Raw genomic sequence first — 11,685 nt, 5'->3', positions numbered from 1 at the left:
ACGAAGAACGCAAGAATTTGAAAACATTTTTCACAAGAGGAATAAAAACGCAACACAAAACCAAACCAAACAGAAATACACCAGTGTCCTTGTGCTTCAGAGATGATCTTGTCCTGCTTGCAGTCATGCTCGCTACAGGATCTGGGCACAGCCTTGTTTTTTTTTTGTTTTTTTGTTTTGTTTTGTCTTGGTTTTGTCGATAACCATCTCCTATCCTCCTCGTTTTCCTCAAATATATATATTTATAGATTTTTTTTTCTGTATTCACCCTTCCATGTGGGCCACAGAGAAAGCCATGCTGCAGCTTGATGTTTCTCCTCTGTAGACCGGATGAATCTTTGGTAGTTTCGTTTGGACAGTTTCACGTCTGCCAAGTTTTATTCCCCATCCCCCGTCCCCCAACTCCCCCCACACTCTCGCTCTCCCTCCCTCGCCTCGGCGGCGGCTGATCCAGGAGCGCGTCCTCGCCTCCGGAAGGTCACCTTCGATGTCCCATCACCACGAGGAGCAGGGCGACACAAGACTGCCATATATGCCTGCTGGTGGGCGAGGCGGAGGACCTTAGATCTGCAGAGAAGAAAAAAACAGCACAGGGAGCCACACTTCAAATGAGACGCTAATAGGCTTTGTGACTCAGAGAGGAAGGCAATCAAGCAAAACTGCCATTAAAAGCACAATGGTGTTTGATTAAACTCAAATTCCTTTTTTTTTTTGCTTATGAGGCACTTAGAAGAAAAACTAAAAGGTTGGACTTTGTTGCCGTGCCAGCAAGAAAAAACAGAAACAACAATGCTGTATTCCATTTCTAAATGGTCTAATTAACATGAGTCTCTTTCACAGATTTATGGGCTTTGTTGCAAGTAGTCGAGACTTGAATGGCGTATTTTTAAATGCCAAGCAAGACAACAAAACACACTTTATTAGGCAACATTTCCATAAAATACCACAGTTTGACAACAAAATCAATGAGATGTGTCTCCTATTTGTAAAAATGTAGAAAACCGTGCTTTTTCCAAGTACGACTTTAGAAAAGCCAATGATCACAGACAACATACGGTTACTATTCAACAACAATGGGCAAACAATCAGTAAGAGTCAGTAATTGATGAATTATTCATTCTTCCTTTAAAGTGCAATTAGGAAATGTGCAACGCACGTCGAGTAGCTCTACGTCAGTAATTAGCAGATCTACTCCATTACATTGGCCTTGTTGATGAGCTTGTTTGCTCGAGTAGCCAGTGATGGCCTAAACAGTGCTGATTAATCTTACACGGTGGCATCGGCATGTCGTAAACAAACCTAGCTAATTAGTTGCTCACTGTATGGTGCTTAGATACATTTGGCCCTTCATGGTCCAGGGCTGCTGCTCAAGTGCAGACAGCAGTTATTTAGTGTATGCGGTTCCACTGCAATGCTTTATAGCAGACTCCAATAAATACAGATTTAACTCATAGTAAGTCAAACTAAGTGAAGTAAGATTACTTCTAAAGAGGAATATGCTATTTTCCCACAAGTGGAGAGGTCGAAATAATGTGTACCGTTGATTCATGCGATAATAGTGAGTTAAATTGAATGGCAGTTGAAAAATGTATACTTACTGCTATTGGGGGTGGGTCTCGACATTCTCCCTCTTCAATGGCCACGTCGTCTATGGCAATGTCTCCTTCAATGCCATTGCCACGGATACCCTCTATTATAACCTGAAAGAGAGAGCGGAAACTCAACATTTGCAGTCTTTGCGATGGTCATGTTGGTGGTGGTCACAAAAAGGTCATGTTTCTTGTCAATAAGACCTTGAGCCCTTGTGGAATAGTGTATACAAATCTTGTCCCAAACAGCGAATAATGCTTGTTTAATACAACCCATGGTGCAAAGCAAGTCTCACAAGTGTTTTGCTTATTTAGCGTTTCTTAGCAGATGAGGCAGTTTACACTCAAGGCTACAACACACACATACAAAGACATAAAGAAGGACCACCCATCTTTTTAAAGAAAAAAATGACTATGGTAGGAGAGATGCCTTAGTCTGCTAGCAGAAACTACTGCACTTTCTTAGTGACTTTGAGAGTTTGCTTGTGAGGGATTGAAGATGATAAGCTTGAATGGCTCTCGCGAGTGCATTATCTTTGTGACTTTGTGGGTAATTTATGGCGTTAGGAGAGGGTCCGGCAGACGGGTGTGATTTATTCGGGCTCTCTGAAGGGAGCCTCTCCCTCTCTCCTCCGCACTCCCATAAAAATAGAGGGGTAATCATTTTGTAACACTAAAAAGGGGATCAATTGAAAAGCTGATCGATAGAGCCATGGCAGAATCTCTCCCCAGGGAGAAGACCAGACTTCGAGTGTTGGCTTAAGCAGCCGGTTCTTTTTAAAGAACGAGTGATCCCAGAGGGGTGAGGGTTCGACTGTGGAAACAGGGTAAAGAACACTGTAATAAAAAAATAACAGCGCACTCAACATAACACAGTCCAGCCATCCTGTTGCTTAGACTGAGTTAAGTTATGTGTAATATACTTTATATAACCTGTTGAGATAACTGGACAAGATGGCATGACTGGGTTATGTCCAGTGCATCAATCTGTTTTGAAAGAGAGACTTATGCCAAAGTCCAGTCGGAGGGTAGAGTGCTCACCTGGAAGGCTGACTTTGGGTGGATGTTGACCCGCGCTTGCTTCCAGCGTTCGCCCTGGTTACCACTGAGGGTCCACACAGATGCATCTGGCCCTGTCTGTCCCTTCTGTCGCAGATACACCGTCAGAGACCCTGTAAGAGCAAGACGAGAGAGAGGAATACGTGCTGAGGTCAGTGAACTCTCTGTCTCTCCTGAAGCAGTGGTCATGGAATGCTGAGAAGCACGGAGAGCTCTAAGTCGTGTCACAAGAGGCCCATTTAAAGCAAATCAACATTCAATTTCACAGACATAGAAAAAGCACCTCAAAAGACATACACACAGAAATGTTTTTAGTCCCGATGTATTTTGAACCTACTCCTCAGTCATTTCACAGTAAAACATCAATTTCAACAGCCTTTTACACAAGGGGTTAGGGACACGTTTATGTCCTGGGTTAGTTAAATGTCTGTTGAGAGGCACATCTGAGCACATACGTGTTTATGCAGTTTGGCTTATATCATTAGTCTTTGAATAGTTTATGGGTGCTTTAAATATAAACAATGACATGTAAGATTTTCTGTTTGTTGTAGCCTCCAGTTAGCTGTTGAAAGTCTATAGCAGTGATGGCTCAAAGGCTGTGGAATGGAATTTTGATCTTCAGACATTCAATATTTCTGATAAAAAGCTATTTTTATGAAGGAGCACGTTCAAACCTCTAAGGACCCATTTTGCTCAGGTTCAGTGTCCGGCCATGTTTTAATCTTTGTCATTTGATTTAATTTCAAAAGCTTTTATAAAGGTGCATTAATTCTGCTTTTATTGCTGTTCCCACATATAGTATTTTATTTTCATCTCATTTCAATTTGTTGTTAATTTGGCCTTCATCATGTCTCTCCCTTTTAAGCTTAAGTAGGTCTTTTAAGGGTCTCTCCGTTTTTCACGATGTCCAGGTTTTCATCTTCTCTGATTCATTGTACACCGTTGTAGTTAATTATATATTCTTGGACAAGACCTCAAAGCAATTTTAAAATAACAGCTGGATCCTTCTATTTACAACATGCAAGAATACCCACAAAGTGAAAAAAGAGGCAACGCACACACACACATCTAGCTGCGGAGCTTCATAGCGTATGCCACACTCGTCCGCGTGCAGTGCTCTGCCTCACTTCGCGTTTAAAAAGGACTAAATCCTTATTAGCAGGCAAGCTGACGGAGGCACGAGCTATGCAGAGATATAGAAGAGAGCTGCTACACTCTGCAGCCCCCAATCTCCCTTACTTCTTCCTTCTAGCCCCAACACACACACACACACACACACACACACACACACACACACACACACATACACATACACACACACACACACACACACACACACACACACACACACACACACATACACACACACACACACACACACACACACACACACACACACACACACACACACACATACACACATACACACACACATACACACATACACACACACACACACATACACACACACACACACACACACACACACACACACACACACACACACACACACACACACACACACACACACACACACACACACACACACACACACACACACACACACACACACATACACATACACATACACACACACACACACACACACACTCACACACACATACACACACACACACACACACACACACATACACACACACACACTCACACACACTCACACACACACACACACACTTATTTCCTCCCTTCGCTCATGTCTCAACGGCTGGCAAATGAGGAGGTGCGGCGGCCGCAGCCCGTGTTCCCGACACGGCGGAGCAAAGCGCACAGTCATGCTCAGATGAGCGGCGCTCCTCTCCAGGGGTTGGGCTGGCCGATGAGATGGGAGGGCGGCAGTGGGAGTGGAGGATCAAATGACTACAAAGGGGGAAACCTGACAAATGCCTCCTCTCCTCTCCTCTCCTCTCCTCTCTCCCTCCTCATCTTGAGAACCACTTTCGCATTCCTCATGGCACTCCGTAGCATTCCGTCCAACCAAAACACAAAATAAAAAGGAATAAAAAAGAAGTCATAAAACCAAACTAAATCTGAAACTCTCTGGGTGCTATTTTCACCTCTGTTGTTTGTTGTGTGTGTGTGTGTGTGTGCATGTGTCTAAAAAGGTTAAGCTCTGAACACCCCCCTCCCTCCTTATTTAGTCTGCTCAGTAGAAGTCTTCTCTGAGAGCTCAGCATACCGACCCCCAAACACACACAACACACACACACACACACACACACACACACACACACACACCCTCCAGACTAGGCCTCCATTGCTGCCGCTGCCTCCGTGTGCTCTGAGTCGGACAGCTTTTGCCAAGCATAAAATTGCCGTTGCTGCGGCCCTGTCTCTGAGGTCAGCGAGGTCCGCACTCCCTACTGAGCTTCTCGGGGGCCACAGTGAAGACACAGGACTCACAAAAGAAGGGCTTACAAAAATAACAGTGCCCGAGACCGAACCCTTCGGAGGAGGGGGGCAGCGAGGGGGAGAGGTGCAAATGTACCGCTTGCTGGACAAGGTCATTCAACTCTGCACAGCCATTCCAAATAGGAAAGGGTTCTTTAAAGAGGTCAGAGACAGTCTGTTTCTTTTGCTGTCTCATTCTGTTAGGCTGAACTTAGCCATGGGGAGTCATACAGACCAATACAGCAGCATACCTCTAGGGGACACTAGTGGGGGAAGTTCATGGGATCAATTAGTGGCATGGTTTAGAATTTGGTTAAAATACAAAACCCATCTGGGGAGCCATAGCACAACAGCAGCGTCCTGCACCATACACAGGTCTACTCCCCAAGGGGCCCAGGTTCGCGTCCAGCTTGAGGTCACCCCAATACTCACATACACACACACACGCACACTACTCTTTGCAGGAATGCACACAGTACTTCAAACTAAAGCCAATCACCCACTTTTATTGTGAGCAGAGTCAACTCCACCCGATTACTTACCTATATGCTTGCCATACATGTGGTAGTAGAAGCTGAAGCAGTAGGTGGGGTTGGTGCTGACCGTCCCATACGGGTTTTTGGGAGCTACGCTGAAGGAGGGGCTCAGCAGACGTGCTTTGTCCCCAGCGACTCTTGGTCGAGACGTCTCGATATACATGTAAAAACCTGTGCCGGAGAGAAAAGATAATTCAAATCAAAATCTCTTTAAGTCTCTAATGGCGGCTATTTGGAAAACATCATTACGTCCATCAAGGGGAGGATTTCAAATTGAACAACGATATCTCCGGGATATGTGATCAAACACACTCACTCCATGTGTGTGTTTTTCCCAGCCGCTTCAGTGTAGAGAATGATGCATAATTTATGACATTAGCAATCACTATACATGCCCCCCAACACAAACAAATGTGTCCCTTGAGGAGATCTGCCGATTAATTTGTTTATTTTTATGGATGTTTCTGTATATTTTAATGAGCTAGTGGATGGACAACAGATGAGTCTCTCTCTCTCTCTCTTTCTTTACATCTTTTTCTCTTTTTTCCTCCATCCCTGTCTATATTTTTTCCCTATACCCATCTCACATAGTGGCAGACTCTCTTAGGCTCTTTCCGATTCCACATTCCTGTGGAGAGGATCGGAGTGGAGGCCAGAGTGCAGGGCTCGTCCTCTGCAGCGCCATAGATCTGTCCATCAGCACTGACACACTCCTGAGTGACTCTACAGAGACGCGGAGGAACCAGGGCCGTGCCGACAGGAATGAGAAATTACAGCACACGCCAACGGGAGACCGAGGCGAGGAAGAGAGAGAGGACTTCAGAACCTACTTTACACTGCCCCTTCAATCCCACATTTAAGGTCCAGAAGAGTCTGGTTTACCCAAACCAGATACTAGTTTAGATTGTCAAGAGGAATAAAATATTTAGACCAGGATGTGTCTGGGTTATCCTCTGATGAAATGCTTCATAGCATCTTCTACTTGCCTACACTCACACAAAGTTTACAAACCGGTTCTAAACACATATACACGAATGATTCCAGTGGTAGCAACCTATGATTAAATCTAACAAATGGATATTTTTCTGTCTTTTAGCCGTAAGAGAATTGACATTTTCTGTTGACTGACTGACTGTACCTCTTACATTTTAGTTCTTAAATCATTATTTTTTTCTAAGTGTAGTCACTTTATGCTCATCATTTGGACCACCTGGCTACTAACACTTGAGTGTGAACAAGGGAAAAAACATCTAACAATGTAACTGAGATAATACACTTGGTCTTAAGGGTATTATTCAGAACTGGAGACCACTTCGCTCAGCTCAAAATGTCACTTAATGGATTTTTTTAATAAAACAATATTCGCTGGCGCAAAGGTGCTATAATGTATCTGACTCATCAAGACGAGGCGAGAGGGTTAGTGATCCATTAGGCCCTTGAGTCGTCAATATTATTTTCACCGCAAGTTAAAAACAGACACCTAAAAAAATAAATAAACCTAAAATCAATCTAAACTGCCCTGGATTGCACTCCTTCGATAGACACCCTATCGATAGCCTCCATCAGCAAACCAACATCTGCCTCTCAAAAAAAAAGAGAGTCTTTGATACATGTTTATTCATATTTATTCTGAAAATTCATTAGCATTCCGGAACTCATCAAGGAATTTGAGGTCAACATATTCAAAAAAAAAAAGTTCAACCATATTTATTCTGATATGAGGAACTCAGAAGAGAATTTGAGGACATATTCAAGTTCAACCACTCTTGGTAGGAGATGATATCAATGAGTTTCACTCCAGTACACTCCAATACTACTCCTTCCCCCTACCTCATTGCCCTACTCCTCCATGTTTACATTGTCCCATGTATTGGCAGCATGTCTTTTGGAGATCAATGGGTAGTGTGATCTATCCCTCCAAATACCATATGGAGCATTTTGGGATGCTAACTAGATTCAAAGGGGTAGACAAAATGATCAGAAAGCTTGGCAAACATTGAAACAGGAAGTGCCAGATACCCAAACTTTTTAGTAGGCTATATCTTAACAATAATCATGTGCAAAATATGTAATGTATTAGAATATTATCTTAATTTAGGTATAAGTATATATACTCTTTTGATCCCGTGAGGGAAATTAATATGTAGGCTAATTAGTAATGTCAATAGAACGTGCAAATTATGATTTGTGAATGATAGGAAGCCTAACGTTGGGCTTGAATCCAGTGGTAAATGTTCTGCACTTCTGAGCTGATCTGTCAGACTGTGCAGGGAAATAGCTCATGTGTAAACTGTTGGAAAGAGATACAATTTTCTAGTCAGTGTATTCATTGCTGTTTGTTATGTGTAATAAAGTGTTGTCTTTAGTTTACTCTGAAATGGAGCTAACTCTTGTTACTAAAGAAGCTATGCTTTCTGTCAATAAATTCATCTGTCGGAATGTTGTCAGAAGAGAACTGAAGTTGTCCCATTCCCTAGGTAAAGATTTCAACCCATACCCTGTGTGACTCAATTCCGAAGGGGTAATACCCAGTGTAGGGCACTGCACCGCACTGCACTCCAAATGTAGTGGTAGTGCAAAGGGAATGAGAAATGGGATTAACCACAAGAAGAGAGAACACAGCAATCAGACAAATGGAAATATCTCTTTTAAAAGTGGGGAAATGGTCTAGTCATGAAAATGGCAGGTCAAGCACCTCATAATTACAGTTTCAGTAATGATCTCGAGACTCTATTATTCTCCAAAATGTTTTTTTTTTTTTATCTGTTGCCATTTTTAGAGTTTAGTTTACTGTGTGCATGAATATCGGTTTTTGTTCCTGCAGGTTCGCTTGTTGTTGTCCAAGATATTTGTCAGGCAGGGCTAGAGCTTTGCTGCAAACAAGTCAATCCCCTCCTGCCTGTATAATTAGTAGGACCTGAGGAAAATGGATTCTTTCTACATTTTTGTCCTTTTTTTCTTCTACTTTCTATAACAAAGTCTGTACCAGAGTAAAGTAATAAAAAAACATATTTTTCTGAAACTACACTACTCCATTCACAGAAATTCTTTTTATTATTCAATATAAATACGTTTACAACATTGTGTGTGTGTGTGTGTGTGAGAGAGAGAGAGAGAGAGAGAGAGAGAGAGAGAGAGAGAGAGAGAGAGAGTGTGTGTGTGTGTGTGTGTGTGTGTGTGTCTTTTGAGTGAGCGAGAGAGAGATAGAGCAATATCCTCCTCTTGGGACCTTCCTGTGCTGATGAGTCTTCTTAACCTCGTGCAGGCTTCTGCTGAGTTGGAGAGTTGCTGGGCATTTGGACGTGTCTACAGTTTGAATGTGTCCATCAGGGCATTTCCTACCCAGCATCTCGGCCTGCCCACTCAAAAACAGCCCTTTCAAGATCACACTCAAATTGGCCTCCTCTGAAAGCCCCATTGCGCACTACAGCAGAGAAATAGCCACCATTGCGTGCATCTGCCACTGGGTAAAGTAGTGTCTTGACCCATAAAGTAGTTTTGTTGTCAGCGCAGAGAGAGTTAGTCAGAATTTTGCACAACAACCATACACATGTGTGCCATGGCTTAAAGATCTAATTATGTAAATAATCAATTAATGTATTTACTGCCGTCAAATCAACTAATGTCATCCGCTTACAGTGCACTGATTAAAACACAATGTAATACACACAGCGGATATGGATAGTTCCACTGCAATTACTTTGCACTATAATTACAAATTGAATTTATTTAATCTGTGGCCCGGCACCTGGTACTAAGCAGATTTAGACAAATGCCACCCTGTAAGCTTTCCACACGGATTGGGGGGTGGCATGGATTCAGGACATGGCTATAAAAAAAAAGAGCTTGTTAATATTTGTAACCCCACACGCATTTTAGAAAAGTGCATGACAGGGGTCAGTCAAAGTGTAGGCAGATGGTGAGGATCAGGTAGGACAGGGGACATCCTGCCGAGACTGGGGCCTCCTGTGGGTCTATAAATAGCCCCGCATCGCATCGCTTCTCTTAACCCCAATCAAACCCACGTGGTCTTGGTGATCAGACCAAAGGGCTTGATTGGAATAGAGAAGTGTATTACAACAGGCTGTGATTGAACACTACTGCAACAAGCCAGGTGGTGCCTGAAGGGACTATATAGACGCACACACACACACACACACACACACACACACACACACACACACACACACACACACACACACACACACACACACACACACACACACACTGTATGCTCTGAATGTTTAAAAAATGCACTCCGATTTTTAATCATTTAAATCAGTCATTTATCACTGAAATCATTTCACCGATCAAAAGAACACTCCAACAGAGCTTGATGTTTATTTAGCTTTTTCCAACTTCTCCAACAAAGAAAGCTCACTTTCGAGAGAGAGTTTTCTGTTCCAATAGAAATACAAAATCGGCCCTTTTGGCTCCGAGCGGTACGGAGTGGCTCCGAGGCTCTGGACTTGTAACCGGAGGGTTGCCGGTTCAAGCCCCGACCAGTGGGCCGCGGCTGAAGTGCCCTTGAGCAAGGCACCTAACCCCTCACTGCTCCCCGAGCGCCGCCGTTGAAGCAGGCAGCTCACTGCGCCGGGATTAGTGTGTGCTTCACCTCACTGTGTGTTCACTGTGTGCTGTTTGTGTTTCACTAATTCACCGATTGGGTTAAATGCAGAGACCAAATTTCCCTCACGGGATCAAAAAAGTATATATACTTATATATATATATACCTTGCTTGGAGCCGCTGCGGTCACTGCTTGGCCCGGTGTTGGGGGTGTACTTGGTGTCCCTCGTAGCCGCACTGTGCCGGGTCCAGTCGAACTCCTCCGTCTTGTCCTGAGAGAACATGCAGATGGCCTCCTCCTCGAAGCTGCAGTGGAACTTGTCTGGAGGGAGGCGCAGGCAGTGGGCAGTGGGAGGGGGAAAAAAATCATAAAAAAAAGGAAACTCATTTTTCCCAACCTGTCTCTGGTACGTAAACTCAAAATAGATGCAAAGGCTTCTCTTTGCGGACATGGAGCTGTTTGCTTTAGACGGCCCTAACAGATGCGATCTTTACATAGTAATTAACCTAGGGACTGTACAGGTTGCCTCTATACAGCGCTACTGCAGATTTGTGGGTGGGCAGGTTGTTAGTGAGTGATTTTGCCCAACACTTATACCAGGTGGGATAACCAACTATGCCGGTTTTCCACAGTTGCACTTGACTATGCATGACTTACAAATCACAGTCTGACTCCCAGCGCTGCAACAGAAGCCAGGCCAACATAACCAACTCCACAAAGCAGTATGATTCATTTGCATTGCTAATTCCTCACTGCATAAATCACCCAATCAATTAAAGTGGTCAACATCAGATTTGCACTTCTTGCAATTATCCATCTACATGATCTAGCTTGGCATGATGGCATGTTAACACAGCCCATCATCTAAATAGCAGACATTACAAAAAATGTCTAGTTAATGGTTTAGCATTTCAATAGAATAAAATAGGAGTGTGGAGAAAACTCATACTTACTCCAGTGGGGGTTGACAGGGGCTGTGAATCAAACAACAGACAGAGAAAATAAAAAGATATTATTAGCATTACAGTGGCAGAAGCTGTGGGAGGGCCATTGTCAATGGCCCATTACTAGACTATTACAAAGGCCAGAGAGGAAATATCAGAGAGCCTGTGTTTTCCCCTCAAGTCTAATCTGAATGTGAACGAGTGAGTAGAGGGCATCTAAACCATTAGGGAGCCAGAGCTAAGGAGAAAGAGAGAGAGAGAGAAATGGAGAGAGAAAGACAGAGAGGAAAATGTCTACTATAAAATATCTCTGCAAAGACAGGGGTAGAGAAGAGAGGGAGAGACCACTGAGTGAATTTGTGTGAAAGAGAGGGAGGAAGTGAAGTAGAGAAAGAGGTAGAGAAAGAGGAGGTAGAGAGGTAGAGGAGAGAGATAGAAAGAAAGAAAGAGCGAGGGCGGGGGCGAAAGAGGGAGGAGGAATCGTGAGAGAAATCACTGATAAAGAGACAGAGATAGAGAGGGAGAGAGAGAGAACATGAGAGGGAGGTGTGGAGGTAGGAAAGCGAGGAAGAAATGGAG

General features: G+C 43.6%; 1 protein-coding gene across 3 annotated transcripts in view; it reads right to left on the bottom strand.

Annotated features, from left to right (window-relative positions):
- Positions 1 to 421: 421 nt before the first annotated feature.
- The window catches only part of mdga2a (MAM domain containing glycosylphosphatidylinositol anchor 2a), a 154,619-nt gene continuing 143,355 nt past the window's right edge, over positions 422 to 11,685 (bottom strand). For 2 of the 3 annotated variants that reach the window (XM_048228706.1, XM_048228707.1), the window contains exons 12-17: positions 11,116 to 11,136; positions 10,328 to 10,483; positions 5,600 to 5,764; positions 2,631 to 2,761; positions 1,599 to 1,700; positions 422 to 567 (exon numbers count right to left, since the gene is read on the bottom strand). In XM_048228706.1, the coding sequence (XP_048084663.1) occupies positions 562 to 567; positions 1,599 to 1,700; positions 2,631 to 2,761; positions 5,600 to 5,764; positions 10,328 to 10,483; positions 11,116 to 11,136 (581 nt within the window). In that variant the 3' untranslated portion in view covers positions 422 to 561. Of the gene's footprint in view, positions 568 to 1,594; positions 1,701 to 2,630; positions 2,762 to 5,599; positions 5,765 to 10,327; positions 10,484 to 11,115; positions 11,137 to 11,685 lie in introns of all 3 variants that reach the window. The other variant, XM_048228709.1, reaches the window with a different exon arrangement.

This window comes from Alosa alosa, chromosome 19, assembly GCF_017589495.1.
Source record: "Alosa alosa isolate M-15738 ecotype Scorff River chromosome 19, AALO_Geno_1.1, whole genome shotgun sequence".
In the NCBI taxonomy this organism is placed as follows: domain Eukaryota; kingdom Metazoa; phylum Chordata; class Actinopteri; order Clupeiformes; family Clupeidae; genus Alosa; species Alosa alosa.
Note: the sequence above shows the minus strand (reverse complement) of the source record. Positions and strands in the feature narration are given on the sequence as shown.